This window comes from Rana temporaria (assembly GCF_905171775.1).
Source record: "Rana temporaria chromosome 2 unlocalized genomic scaffold, aRanTem1.1 chr2k, whole genome shotgun sequence".
NCBI classification, from domain to species: Eukaryota; Metazoa; Chordata; class Amphibia; order Anura; family Ranidae; genus Rana; species Rana temporaria.
The window spans coordinates 945,173-960,589 of record NW_024404415.1 but is presented as its reverse complement, the minus strand read 5'-3'; the positions used below and the strand labels follow the sequence as shown (position 1 = coordinate 960,589).

The following is a 15,417-nucleotide window of genomic DNA, read 5'->3' as shown; positions in this document are numbered from 1 at the left end:
GGTACAAAATTTAAAGGAATATTTCACTTTTATTGTTTCACTTTAAGCATTATTAAATTCACTGCTCCCAAGAAAACGGCCGTTTTTAAAACTTTTTTTGCATTGATACATGTCCCCTGGGACAGGACCCGGGTCCCCAAACACTCCCCTGGGGCAGGACCTGGGTCCCCAAACACTCCCCTGGGGCAGGACCCGGGTCCCCAAACACTCCCCTGGGGCAGGACCCGGGTCCCCAAACACTCCCCTGGGGCAGGACCCGGGTCCCCAAACACTCCCCTGGGGCAGGACCCGGGTCCCCAAACACTCCCCTGGGGAAGGACCCGGGTCCCCAAACACTCCCCCGGGGCAGGACCCGGGTCCCCAAACACTCCCCTGGGGCAGGACCCGGATCCCCAAACACTCCCCTGGGGCAGGACCCGGGTCCCCAAACACTTCCCTGGGGCAGGACCCGGGTCCCCAAACACTCCCCTGGGGCAGGACCCGGGTCCCCAAACACTCCCCTGGGACAGGACCCGGGTCCCCAAACACTCCCCTGGGGCAGGACCCGGATCCCCAAACACTCCCCTGGGGCAGGACCCGGGTCCCCAAACACTCCCCTGGGGCAGGACCCGGGTCCCCAAACACTCCCCTGGGGCAGGACCCGAGTCCCCAAACACTCCCCTGGGGCAGGACCCGGGTCCCCAGACACTTTTTAGGACAATAACTTGCATATTAGCCTTTAAAATTAGCACTTTAGATTTCTCCCATAGACGCTTAAAGGGTGTTCCCTGGCTTTTGAATTTGCTGCAAACACCCCAAATTGCTCGCTGTTCGGGGAAGGGGCGGACGGGCAATGTTTGAGTCAAACTCATGTTTCGACCCGATCGTGAAGCTCATCCCTACGGGTCAGTATGGGTACGGGGGATGGGGCACTCTTACCTTCAGACTCTGTCCTCCGAGTGCTATATACAAAAGGAACATGCAACCACTGCAGAATATATATAATAATAATAATAGTGTGTGAGTGGGGGGGGGAGGGGACATTAGAGTGCAAGCTCCTTTGGTCCAGAGACTGATCTGTGGTGGTGATAATATGTTGGTCATTAAGTCACACAGACCCCGCCCCCGCCCCCTCATGACCCCCTCCCCCCCGTACACTTACGCTCAGAGTCCTGGTTCTTGAAGTATCCGATCACTCGGGTCTCCTCCTCCATGCGGTCCAGGGCCTTCAGTTCTGCCCGACTATTAATGTTCTCCACCGGATCCTCAATCAGCTGGAGGTGTGAGAGGGGAGATTTCACAGTGTGTACTATACTCAGTGATTGGTCAGTGTGGGATCCTATGGAGGGGGTCAGTGATTGGTCAGTGTGGGATCCTATGGAGGGGGGGGGGGGTCAGTGATTGGTCAGTGTGGGATCCTATGGAGAGGGTCAGTGATTGGTCAGTGTGGGATCCTATGGAGGGAGGTCAGTGATTGGTCAGTGTGGGATCCTATGGAGGGGGGTCAGTGATCGGTCAGTGTGGGATCCTATGGAGGGGGGTCAGTGATTGGTCAGTGTGGGATCCTATGGAGGGGGGTCAGTGATTGGTCAGTGTGGGGTCCTATGGAGGGGGGTCAGTGATTGGTCAGTGTGGGATCCTATGGAGGGGGGTCAGTGATTGGTCAGTGTGGGATCCTATGGAGGGGGTCAGTGATTGGTCAGTGTGGGGTCCTATGGAGGGGGGTCAGTGATTGGTCAGTGTGGGATCCTATGGAGGGGGGTCAGTGATTGGTCAGTGTGGGATCCTATGGAGGGGGTCAGTGATTGGTCAGTGTGGGATCCTATGGAGGGGGGTCAGTGATTGGTCAGTGTGGGATCCTATGGAGGGGGTCAGTGATTGGTCAGTGTGGGATCCTATGGAGGGGGTCAGTGATTGGTCAGTGTGGGATCCTATGGAGGGGGGTCAGTGATTGGTCAGTGTGGGATCCTATGGAGGGGGGTCAGTGATTGGTCAGTGTGGGGTCCTATGGAGGGGGGTCAGTGATTGGTCAGTGTGGGATCCTATGGAGGGGGGTCAGTGATTGGTCAGTGTGGGATCCTATGGAGGGGGTCAGTGATTGGTCAGTGTGGGATCCTATGGAGGGGGGTCAGTGATTGGTCAGTGTGGGATCCTATGGAGGGGGTCAGTGATTGGTCAGTGTGGGATCCTATGGAGGGGGTCAGTGATTGGTCAGTGTGGGATCCTATGGAGGGGGGTCAGTGATTGGTCAGTGTGGGATCCTATGGAGGGGGGTCAGTGATTGGTCAGTGTTGGGTCCTATGGAGGGGGTCAGTGATTGGTCAGTGTGGGATCCTATGGATAGGGTCAGTGATTGGTCAGTGTGGAATCCTATGGAGGGGGGTCAGTGATTGGTCAGTGTGGGATCCTATGGAGGGGGTCAGTGATTGGTCAGTGTGAGATCCTATGGAGGGGGGTCAGTGATTGGTCAGTGTGGGATCCTATGGAGGGGGGTCAGTAATTGGTCAGTGTGGGATCCTATGGAGGGGGTCAGTGATTGGTCAATGTGGGATCCTATGGAGGGGGTCAGTGATTAGTCAGTGTGGGATCCTATGGAAGGGGGTCAGTGATTGGTCAGTGTTGGGTCCTATGGAGGGGGGTCAGTGATTGGTTAGTGTGGGATCCTATGGAGGGGGGTCAGTGATAAGTCAGTGTGGGATCCTATGGAGGGGGGTCAGTGATTGGTCAGTGTGGGTCCTATGGAGGGGGTCAGTGATTAGTCAGTGTGGGATCCTATGGAAGGGGGTCAGTGATTGGTCAGTGTTGGGTCCTATGGAGGGGGGTCAGTGATTGGTTAGTGTGGGATCCTATGGAGGGGGGTCAGTGATAAGTCAGTGTGGGATCCTATGGAGGGGGGTCAGTGATTGGTCAGTGTTGGGTCCTATGGAGGGGGGTCAGTGATTGGTCAGTGTGGGATCCATTGGAGGGGGGGGGGTCAGTGATTGGTCAGTGTGGGATCCATTGGAGGGGGGGTCAGTGATTGGTCAGTGTGGGATCCTATAGAGGGGGGGTCAGTGATTGGTCAGTGTGAGATCCTATGGAGGGGGGGTCAGTGATTGGTCAGTGTGGGATCCTATGGAGGGTTTCAGTGATTGGTCAGTGTGGGATCTTATGGAGGGGTCAGTGATTGGTCAGTGTGTGATCCTATGGAGGGGGGTCAGTGATTGGTCAGTGTGGGATCCTATGGAGGGATTACAATGTTCAGTCTGGGGGTGGAATGTATAGGGGTGTATCATGTAGAGTATATATATATATATATCGTACACTCACATCCAGCAGGAAATCCACCAGAATGTCAGCCGCCAGCTCTCCATCAAACTCAATCACGTGGTCCTCTTTAAATGCATAGAGGCTGCCCACCTCGGTGGTCCCTATGGAGAGACAGACAGAGACCGTCATACATGAAGCACTATAGACACCGATGAGTGATATCCAATCACGTGGCCTGGAAGGGTTGGCAGCCGGTCCCACCACCATGGAGGTACCTACCCAGCTTCTTGGCAATCTTGGCATTGCTCTTCGGGTCGAGGATTCCAAAGCCGATATCCTTCTTCTCCAGAACCTGTGCAGACAGCTGGAGGACACAACATAGGGAGGTCAGGGAAACAAACCCCACCCCTAACATGTAGAAGCCACACCCATACCTGTCCACCTGTACAAGCCACACCCATACCTTCCCAACTGTCCACCTGCCCATACAAGCCACACCCATACCTGTCCACCTGCTCATACAAGCCCCACCCATACCTTCCCATCTGTCCACCTGCCCATACAAGCCCCACCCATACCTTCCCACCTATACAAGCCCCACCCATACCTTCCCACCTGTCCACCTGCCCATACAAGCCCCACCCATACCTTCCCACCTGCCCATACAAGCCCCACCCATACCTTCCCACCTGTCCACCTGCCCATACAATCCCCACCCATACCTTCCCACCTGCTTATACAAGCCACACCCATACCTTCCCACCTATACAAGCCACACCCATACCTTCCCCCCTATACAAGATTCACCCATACCTTCCCACCTATACAAGCCACACTCATACCTTCCCCCCTATACAAGATTCACCCATACCTTCCCACCTATACAAGCCACACCCATACCTTCCCAACTGTCCACCTGCCCATACAAGCCCCACCCATACCTGTCCACCTGCTCATACAAGCCACACCCATACCTGTCCACCTGCTCATACAAGCCACACCCATACCTCCCCACCTATACAAGCCACAGCCATACTTTCCCACCTATACAAGCCACACTCATACCTCCCCATCTATACAAGCCACACCCATACCTTCCCACCTGTCCATACAAGCCACACCCATACCTTCCCACCTGTCCATACAAGCCACACCCATACCTTCCCACCTATACAAGCCACACCCATACCTTCCCATCTATACAAGCCACACCCATACCTTCCCAACTGTCCATACAAGCCACACCCATACCTTCCCACCTATATAAGCCACACCCATACCTTCCCACCTATACAAGCCCCACCCATACCTTCCCACCTGTCCACCTGCTTATACAAGCCACAACCCATCCTGGGATATGATTGGTTACTGTGAGTCACAAGCTAAAATCTGATTGGTTGCTAGGGGTTACTGCATTCAAACACTGCGATCTGATTGCAGATACACAGTGAGATGTGATTGGTTGCTAGGGATCATTGCAGTTACTTACTGCAGTTACTGAGATCTGATTTTTTGCTACGAGTTACTGCAGTCAAACACTGAGATCTAATTGGTTGCTTGGCAGGGACGGACTGACCATTCGAAAACCCGGGCACTGCCTGAGGGCCCCATGCCACTAGGGGGCCCCATCAGGGTTGCCAGCCTCAGTAAAACCCGGGATAGTATGTAAAAATCTGTGTTTTAAAAAAAAATCCCAAGATTAAAGCTGCCCCGCCTCTCCAGTACCTTTTTAGTGTGTGTGTATGTGTATTCTGTGTGTATGTATACTGTGTGGCCCCATAATCTCCTATTGCCCGGGGGCCCCATAATCTCCTATTGCCCGGGGGCCCCATAATCTCCTATTGCCCGGGGGCCCCATGAGTTGTCAGTCCGCCCCTGTTGCTCGGGGTTAATGCACTTAAACACTGAGCTCTGATTGGTTGCTAAGCATGATTGCAGTCACATTGGGAATCTTTATGGGGGTCCCTGCAGTCAGATGCTGAGCTGTGATTGGTTGTTGGTCTGTCTCTCTGGCCTGTATCACCCCTGGCAGGAAATTCTGACGGCTGGAGTTGGGTTACCGTTGGGGGATGTCAGCTGTCGGCTCTCATCTTCTCTGTCAGAGGGACAGACTCTGCGTCTGACATCTTCTTACTCATTCAGAGAGAGCAACGGACCACAGTAACCCATAGCAACCACACCCAGGTGACCGCACCTCTGACACGCATCATTCCCACCCCCATAAAAGTGGGCCCCTGCCTAGGGGCTGCCAGCAAGAGGGGCCACAGATTACATGTTTTTGACAGGGGGAGGGGTACAGAGCCACTGAGAGAGGCCCCGAGACTCTCTGCTGCTCAGCAACACACAACTATCTCCTCTTAGGGGTAGATTCAGATAGATTTCTGCGGGCGTAGCGTATCTCAGATACACTACGCCGCCGTAAGTTAGAGCACCAGGTCCTGTATTCACAAAGAACTCGCGCTGTAACTTACAGCCGCGCAGTGTAACTGGGCCGGCGTAAGCCCGCCTAATTCAAAATAGGCTGGTTGGGGGCGTGTTCTATACAAAATACTAGTGACCCCACGTATTTGACGTTTCTAAAGAACGGCGCATGCGCCGTCCGTGGACGTATCCCAGTGCGCATGCTCCAAATGACGTCGGCAAATCGTCAATGCTTTCGACGTGAATGTAAATTACGCCCAGCCCCATTCACGGACGAGTTACACAAACAACGTAAAATTTGAAAAAATTGACGCTGTTCCGACGTCCATACTTAACATTGGCTGCGCCATCTTTTTGGTGGTTTATCTTTACGCCTGAAAACCCCTTACGTAAACGGCGTATCTTAAGGCTGCATTCACACCTAGGCGTACAAAATCGCTGCATTTTTGTCCCGCGAATTGCGGTGACAAATTGCGGCGTTTTGTACCGCGATTTGCGGCGACAAAACGCCACGATTGTGAATGCAGCCTCACCCCCTCTATGGAGATGGTTCACGTCTCCTATGCCGAACGCCGAAAGCCGCCTGAAAAAAAGGTCCGGGACTTTTTTTCAGGCGACAGGCGTACGGCGTTCGGCGTTGAGATGTGAACCATCTCCATAGAGGGCAATGTGTTTTCATCCCTCCAGCGTCTCGGGGCTGCTGCGGCGTCACACTATAGGTGACAAAACGCCTAGGTGTGAATGGGAGCTTACTGCGACGGCCGGGCGTACGTTCGTGAATAGGCGTATCTAGCTGATTTACATATTTCTAGGCGTAAATCAGCGTAGACGCCCCTAGGGCCCGGCGTAAATATGCAGTTAAGATACGACGGCGTAGGAGACTTACGCCGGTCGTATCTTAGCAACATTTAGGCGTATCTCAGTTTGAGAATACGCTTAAAGTTGCGACGGCGCGGATTCGGAGTTACGACGGCGTATCTACTGATACGCCCGTCGTAAGTCTTTATGAATCTGGCCCAAGGTGGGTAGATTTACTAAAAGTGGAGCACTACGAATCTGGTGCATCTGTGCATGGCAGCCAATCAGCTTCTTCAATTAAGCTTTGGCAATAAAATCTGGAAGCTGATTGGTTTCTCTGCAGAGCCAAACCAGATTTTTCACTTTTCAGTTTCAGAAAATCCCCCCTCCCCCCACCAACGCAGCTAACTTCTCCCTATGGAGGATTCGGGGTGACAGGTGGGACCTCGCTGGTGTCACCGATGAGTTATGGGGGACAAAAATAGCCATGGAGATATCAGTGACCCCCCCAGGGAGAGAAACATGTGACTGAGGAAGGGGGGGGGAGGAATAGACGGTTACACTGGTTCTCTGTACTCAGAGCCCTCAGTGACCCCCCCAGTAGACATGCGCACGTCGGGGATTTCCGTTACTTTTCTAATTCCATTTATTGAAGAACTTTGTTTTGTCATATTCGTTATGTTGACCCGATTCATTTTCGGAATGCGTTTTGTATTTTCGGAATGCGTTTTGTATTTTCGAAATGCGTTTTGTATTTTCGGAATCAGTTTTGTATTTTCGGAATGCGTTTTGTATATTCGTCGGTCCGGGTGGATTTGAAAAACGTTGCGGTTTTTCTGGAAGATGGCGAATTATTCAATCTATTATCGATTCGGCCGGATTACGATCGGGAGGACACTAGGCCAACCCACCAAGAGAAATGGCATGAGTTGATTGGACAATATCGTCTGGCGTCATGCGAGTCCAAATTATCGAACGAATTTCGAAAATTGAATTAATTCCCCCATTGGGCCGAACGACCATCGCATCGCGTGACGTCATCCCAATGAAACAAATGAAGGCCTTCGGGAGAGAGAGCCTTGACTGATGGGGGCGTGGCCAGGTAGAGGTCAAGGTGGTGGTCATTCAAGGATTGGTTAATTTGGGGGATGGGATGGGCCTGAGCTCGGGTAAAAGGATCGCCCCAGGGAATTCTGGGTCTTTTCGGTAAAAGTGCGTTACGGTGTCCATTGGGAAATTCTTGTACTATACATCTGAATCTCGGAAAATGAAATTTTCTCCCGAAAACGACTTGAAACAAAATGTCTACCTCTCAGGGAGAAGAACATGTAACTGAGGATGAAGGGGAAGGAATAGAGGGTTGCACCTGATCTCTGTACCCGGAGCCCTCGGGTCTCCCGCCCCGCTCCCGGTTTCCTCTGCTTGTCTTCCGCCCCAAACTCTACAAAATCGAAGAAATTCTGAGATAGTGTTTGTAATCCACCGAGGACCCGTCCAGTTTCTTACAGATCCTGAAGGCAAGACTGGGGTCCATTGAACAATCCGATCTGAGGCCACAAAACACAAGAAAATAATGCTTCCAACCGCTAGAGAAGGTGGAACTCGCAAAGCGCGAGAATGGGAGAACATGGCGAGAGCAAGGGGAGCTTGGGGCACGGTGGAAACACAGAGAGAGGGTAGGATATGGGGACGGGCATGAAGAGTGGGACATGGGGAAGGTGAGACATCAGGAATGGGACCTGGGAAGTGTGGACATAGTGGTTAGGACATGAGGGAGGTGAGACATGGGGAGTGGGGGCATGGTGAGCATGGATATGGTGGTTGGCAGGACATGAGGAGATGTAGAGGTCATTGTGGGGGTGAGATATGGAGAGTGTGGAAATAATGGGTGGCAAGACACGAGGAGTAGGAAATGGGGAGTGTGGACATGGGGAGTGGGACATGAGGAGTGGGACATAGGGCGCGTGGACATAATGGGTGGTAAGACATTGGGAGTGTGGACATGGGAAATAGAACATGGAGGAGGTGAGACATAAGGAGTGAGACATGAGGAGGTAAGACATGAGAAGTAGGACATGGGGAGTGAGACATAAGGAGTGGGACATGGCGAGTGGGACATGGAGGAGGTGAGACATAAGGAGTGGGACATGGCGAGTGGGACATGGAGGAGGTGAGACATAAGGAGTGGGACATGGCGAGTGGGACATGGAGGAGGTGAGACATAAGGAGTGGGACATGGCGAGTGGGACATGGAGGAGGTGAGACATGAGAAGTAGGACATGAGGAGGTAAGACATGAGAAGTAGGACATGGGGAGGTAAGACATGAGAAGTAGGACATGAGGAGGTAAGACATGAGAAGTAGGACATGGGGAGTGGGACATGGAGGAGGTGAGACATGAGGAGTGGGACATGAGGAGTAGGACATGGTGAGTGGGACATGGAGGAGGTGAGACATGAGAAGTAGGACATGGAGGAGTGAGACATGAGAAGTAGGACATGGCGAGTGGGACATGGAGGAGGTGAGACATGAGGAGTGGGACATGAGAAGTAGGACATGGCGAGTGGGACATGGGGGAGGTAAGATATGAGAAGTAGGACATGGGGAGTGAGACATGAGGAGTAGGACATGAGAAGTGGGACATGAGGAGTGGGACATGAGAAGTAGGACATGGCGAGTGGGACATGGAGGAGGTGAGACATGAGGAGTAGGACATGGGGAGTGAGACATGAGGAGGTAAGACATGAGAAGTGGGACATGAGGAGTGGGACATGAGAAGTGGGACATGGCGAGTGGGACATGGAGGAGGTGAGACATGAGGAGTAGGACATGGAGGAGTGGGACATGAGGAGTGGGACATGGCGAGTGGGACATGGCGAGTGGGACATGAGGAGGTAAGACATGAGAAGTGGGACATGGCGAGTGGGACATGGAGGAGGTGAGACATGAGGAGTGAGACATGAGGAGTAGGACATGAGGAGTGGGACATGGAGGAGGTGAGACATGAGGAGTGGGACATGAGGAGTAGGACATGGCGAGTGGGACATGGAGGAGGTGAGACATGAGGAGTGGGACATGGTGGTTGTCAGGACCTGAGTGGTGGGACTGGGACATGAGAAGGGTGGGATACGGTCTGTATATTATATGATACGGCCAGTGTAATGAAATATAAACCATTTAGGAGATGGGAGTTCCTCCAGGAGAGAATTGAATGTCTCCTCTGGCTCCTGATGTGTGAATTCCCCCGGGTGAGGTGACAATTTCTCAGTGTATCTTGGAGGACAGGCCGGAGGAGGGGCAGCCCAGGGTGACAGTAAACTGATCCGGAGGACTTCCAGCCAAGAGCCCATATCCTGCCAACAGGATGGAGCACCACTGACCTCCTCCCATCTCCTGGATCCCATCTTACTGGTTCCTCCCATCTCCTGGATCCCATCTTACTGGTTCCTCCCATCTCCTGGGTTCCATCTTACTGGTTCCTCCCATCTCCTGGATCCCATCTTACTGGTCCCTCCCATCTCCTGGGTGCCATCTTACGGGTTCCTCCCATCTCCTGGGTCCCATCTTACTGGTTCCTCCCATCTCCTGGATCCCATCTTACTGGTCCCTCCCATCTCCTGGGTCCCATCTTACTGGTTCCTCCCATCTCCTGGGTCCCATCTTACTGATTCCCCCAATCTCCTGGATTCCATCTTACTGGTCCCTCCCATCTCCTGGGTCCCATCTTACTGGTCCCGCCCATCTCCTGGATTCCATCTTACTGGTCCCTCCCATCTCCTGGGTCCCATCTTACTGGTCCCTCCCATCTCCTGGGTCCCATCTTACTGGTCCCTCCCATCTCCTGGGTCCCATCTTACTGGTCCCTCCCATCTCCTGGATCCCATCTTACTGGTTCCTCCCATCTCCTGGATCCCATCTTACTGGTTCCTCCCATCTCCTGGGTGCCATCTTACTGGTTCCTCCCATCTCCTGGATCCCATCTTACTGGTTCCTCCCATCTCCTGGGTCCCATCTTACTGGTTCCTCCCATTTCCTGGGTCCCATCTTACTGGTTCTTCCCATTTCCTGGGTTCCATCTTATTGGTTCCTCCCATCTCCTGGGTTCCATCTTACTGGTTCCTCCCATCTCCTGGGTCCCATCTTACTGGTCCCTCCCATCTCCTGGGTCCCATATTACTGGTTCCTCCCATCTCCTGGGTCTCATCTTACTGGTTCCTCCCATCTCCTGGGTCCCATATTACTGGTCCCTTCAATCTCCTGGGTCCCATATTACTGGTTCCTCCCATCGCCTGGGTCCCATCTTGCTGGTCCCTCCCATCTCCTGGGTCCCATCTTACTGGTTCCTCCCATCGCCTGGGTCCCATCTTACTGGTCCCTTCAATCTCCTGGGTCCCATATTACTGGTTCCTCCCATCTCCTGGGTCCCATCTTACTGGTTCCTCCCATCTCCTGGGTGCCATCTTACTGGTTCCTCCCATCTCCTGGGTCCCATCTTACTGGTCCCTCCCATCTCCTGGGTCCTATCTTACTGGTCCCTCCCATCTCCTGGGTCCCATATTACTGGTTCCTCCCATCTCCTGGATCCCATCTTACTGGTCCCTCCCATCTCCTGGATCCCATCTTACTGGTTCCTCCCATCTCCTGGATCCCATCTTACTGGTTCCTCCCATCTCCTGGATCCCATCTTACTGGTTCCTCCCATCTCCTGGGTGCCATCTTACTGGTTCCTCCCATCTCCTGGATCCCATCTTACTGGTTCCTCCCATCTCCTGGGTCCCATCTTACTGGTTCCTCCCATCTCCTGGATCCCATCTTACTGGTTCCTCCCATCTCCTGGATCCCATCTTACTGGTTCCTCCCATCTCCTGGGTGCCATCTTACTGGTTCCTCCCATCTCCTGGATCCCATCTTACTGGTTCCTCCCATCTCCTGGGTCCCATCTTACTGGTTCCTCCCATCTCCTGGGTGCCATCTTACTGGTTCCTCCCATCTCCTGGATCCCATCTTACTGGTTCCTCCCATCTCCTGGGTCCCATCTTACTGGTTCCTCCCATTTCCTGGGTCCCATCTTACTGGTTTTTTCCCATTTCCTGGGTTCCATCTTATTGGTTCCTCCCATCTCCTGGGTTCCATCTTACTGGTTCCTCCCATTTCCTGGGTACCATCTTACTGGTTCTTCCCATTTCCTGGGTTCCATCTTATTGGTTCCTCCCATCTCCTGGGTTCCATCTTACTGGTTCCTCCCATTTCCTGGGTTCCATCTTACTGGTTCCTCCCATCCCCTGGGTCCCATCTTACTGGTTCTTCCCATCTCCTGGGTCCCATCTTACTGGTCCCTTCAATCTCCTGGGTCCCATATTACTGGTTCCTCCCATCTCCTGGGTCCCATCTTACTGGTTCCTCCCATCGCCTGGGTCCCATCTTGCTGGTCCCTCCCATCTCCTGGGTCCCATCTTACTGGTTCCTCCCATCGCCTGGGTCCCATCTTACTGGTCCCTTCAATCTCCTGGGTCCCATATTACTGGTTCCTCCCATCTCCTGGGTCCCATCTTACTGGTTCCTCCCATCTCCTGGGTGCCATCTTACTGGTTCCTCCCATCTCCTGGGTCCCATCTTACTGGTCCCTCCCATCTCCTGGGTCCTATCTTACTGGTCCCTCCCATCTCCTGGGTCCCATATTACTGGTTCCTCCCATCTCCTGGGTCCCATCTTACTGGTCCCTCCCATATCCTGGGTCCCATATTACTGGTCCCTCCCATCTCCTGGGTCCCATATTACTGGTTCCTCCCATCTCCTGGGTCCCATCTTACTGGTCCCTCCCATCTCCTGGGTCTCATCTTACTGGTCCCTCCCATCTCCTGGGTCCCATCTTACTGGTCCCTCCCATCTCCTGGATCCCATCTTACTGGTTCTTCCCATCTCCTGGGTTCCATCTTACTGGTTCCTCCCATTTCCTGGGTCCCATCTTACTGGTTCTTCCCATCTCCTGGGTTCCATCTTACTGGTTCCTCCCATTTCCTGGGTCCCATCTTACTGGTTCCTCCCATCTCCTGGGTCCCATCTTACTGGTTCCTCCTATTTCCTGGGTCCCATCTTACTGGTCCCTCCCATCTCCTGGGTCCCATCTTACTGGTTCCTCCCATCTCCTGGGTGCCATCTTACTGGTCCCTCCCATCTCTTGGGTCCCATCTTACTGGTTCCCCCCCCATCCATCTCCTGTGTCCCATCTTACTGGTTCCTCCCATTTCCTGGGTCCCATCTTACTAGTTCTTCCCATCTCCTGGGTTCCATCTTACTGGTTCCTCCCATTTTCTGGGTCCCATCTTACTGGTCCCTCCCATCTCCTGGGTCCCATCTTACTGGTTCTTCCCATCTCCTGGGTTCCATCTTACTGGTTCCTCCCATCTCCTGGGTCCCATCTTACTGGTTCCTCCCATCTCCTGGGTCCCATCTTACTGGTTCCTCCCATCTCCTGGATCCCATCTTACTGGTTCCTCCCATTTTCTGGGTGCCATCTTACTGGTTCCTCCCATCTCCTGGATCCCATCTTACTGGTTCCTCCCATCTCCTGGGTCCCATCTTACTGGTTCCTCCCATTTCCTGGGTCCCATCTTACTGGTTCCTCCCATCTCATGGGTCCCATCTTACTGGTTCCTCCCATCTCCTGGGTCCCATCTTACTGGTCCCTCCCATCTCCTGGGTCCCATCTTACTGGTTCCTCCCATTTCCTGGGTCCCATCTTACTGGTTCCTCCCATCTCTTGGATCCCATCTTACTGGTTCCTCCCATCTCCTGGGTCCCATCTTACTGGTTCCTCCCATTTCCTGGGTCCCATCTTACTGGTTCCTCCCATCTCCTGGGTCCCATCTTACTGGTCCCTCCCATTTTCTGGGTCTCATCGTACTGGTTCCTCCCATTTCCTGGGTCCCATCTTACTGGTTCTTCCCATCTCCTGGGTCCCATCTTACTGGTTCCTCCCATCTCCTGGGTCCAATCATACTGGTTCCTCCCATCTCCTGGGTCCCATCTTACTGGTCCCTCCCATCTCCTGGATCCCATATTACTGATTCCTCCCATCTCCTGGGTCCCATCTTACTGGTCCCTCCCATCTCCTGGATCCCATATTACTGGTTCCTCCCATCTCCTGGGTCCCATCTTACTGGTTCCCCCAATCTCCTGGGTCTCATCTTACTGGTTCCTCCCATCTCCTGGGTCCCATCTTACTGGTCCCTCCCATCTCCTGGGTCTCATCTTACTGGTCCCTCCCATCTCCTGGGTCCCATCTTACTGGTTCCTCCCATCTCCTGGGTCCAATCATACTGGTTCCTCCCATCTCCTGGGTCCAATCATACTGGTTCCTCCCATCTCCTGGGTTCCATCTTACTGGTTCCTCCCATCTCCTGGGTCCCATCTTACTGGTCCCTCCCATCTCCTGCGTCCCATCTTACTGGTCCCTCCCATCTCCTGGGTCTCATCTTACTGGTTCCTCCCATCTCCTGGGTTTCATCTTACTGGTTCCTCCCATCTCCTGGGTCTCATCTTACTGGTTCCTCTCATCTCCTGGGTCTCATCTTACTGTCGGGGAGGAGGGGGTTCTGGCCTGGTGGGGGGGGGGGTGGGTCATTGTGTGGGGGAATTAGACGATTGATTGGAGGTATGTCGGTTGCTCGGGGGCTGGGTGAGGGGGTTCTGGTCGGGGGGGTCATTGTGTGGGGGAATTAGACGATTGATTGGAGGTATGTCGGTTTCTCTGGGGCTGGGTGAGGGGGTTCTGGTTGGGGGGGGTCATTGTGTGGGAGAATTCGACGCTTAGTTGGAGGTATGTCGGTTTCTCGGGGGCTGGGTGAGGGGGTTCTGGTCGGGAGGGGGGGTCATTGTGTGGGGGAATTGGACGATTGGTTGGAGGTATGTCGGTTTCTCGGGGGCTGGGTGAGGGGGTTCTGGTCGGGAGGGGGGGTCATTGTGTGGGGGAATTAGACGATTGGTTGGAGGTATGTCGGTTTCTCAGGGGCTGGGTGAGGGGGTTCTGCCCCAGGGGGGGTCATTGTGTGGGGGAATTAGACGATTGGTTGGAGGTATGTCGGTTTCTCTGGGGCTGGGTGAGGGGGTTCTGGTTGGGGGGGGTCATTGTGTGGGAGAATTCGACGCTTAGTTGGAGGTATGTCGGTTTCTCGGGGGCTGGGTGAGGGGGTTCTGGTCGGGGGGGGGTCATTGTGTGGGGGAATTGGACGATTGGTTGGAGGTATGTCGGTTTCTCGGGGGCTGGGTGAGGGGGTTCTGGTCGGGAGGGGGGGTCATTGTGTGGGGGAATTAGACGATTGGTTGGAGGTATGTCGGTTTCTCAGGGGCTGGGTGAGGGGGTTCTGCCCCAGGGGGGGTCATTGTGTGGGGGAATTAGACGATTGGTTGGAGGTATGTCGGTTTCTCGGGGGCTGGGTGAGGGGGTTCTGGTCGGGGGGGGGGGGGTCATTGTGTGGGGGAATTAGAAGATTGGTTGGAGGTATGTCGGTTTCTCGGGGGCTGGGTGAGGGGGATCTGGTCGGGGGGGGGGGTCATTGTGTGGGGCAATTAGAAGATTGGTTGTAGGTTTGTTGGCTTCTCCGGGGTCCCAGGGTCGGGAAGGAGGGGGTTCTGCCCCAGGGGGGTCATTGTGTGGGGGAATTAGACGATTGGTTGGAGGTATGTCAGTTTCTCGGGGGCTGGGTGAGGGTGTTCTGGTCGGGGGGGGGGTCATTGTGTGGGGGAATTAGACGATTGGTTGGAGGTATGTCGGTTTCTCGGGGGCTGGGTGAGGGGGTTCTGGTCGGGGGGGGGTGGTCATTGTGTGGGGGAATTAGAAGATTGGTTGGAGGTATGTCGGTTTCTCGGGGGCTCGTGGGGGGTTCTGGTCGGGGGGGGTCATTGTTTGGGGCAATTAGAAGATTGGTTGTAGGTTTGTTGGCTTCTCCGGGGTCCCGGTGTCGGGGAGGAG

General features: G+C 54.0%; 1 protein-coding gene across 1 annotated transcript in view; it reads right to left on the bottom strand.

Annotated features, from left to right (window-relative positions):
• The window catches only part of CASQ2 (calsequestrin 2), a 94,228-nt gene that overhangs the window by 46,717 nt on the left and 32,094 nt on the right, over positions 1-15,417 (bottom strand). The window contains exons 2-4 of the mRNA XM_040334154.1: positions 3,508-3,592; positions 3,289-3,389; positions 1,142-1,253 (exon numbers count right to left, since the gene is read on the bottom strand). Coding sequence (XP_040190088.1) covers positions 1,142-1,253; positions 3,289-3,389; positions 3,508-3,592 — 298 coding nt within the window. The remainder of the gene's footprint in view (positions 1-1,141; positions 1,254-3,288; positions 3,390-3,507; positions 3,593-15,417) is intronic.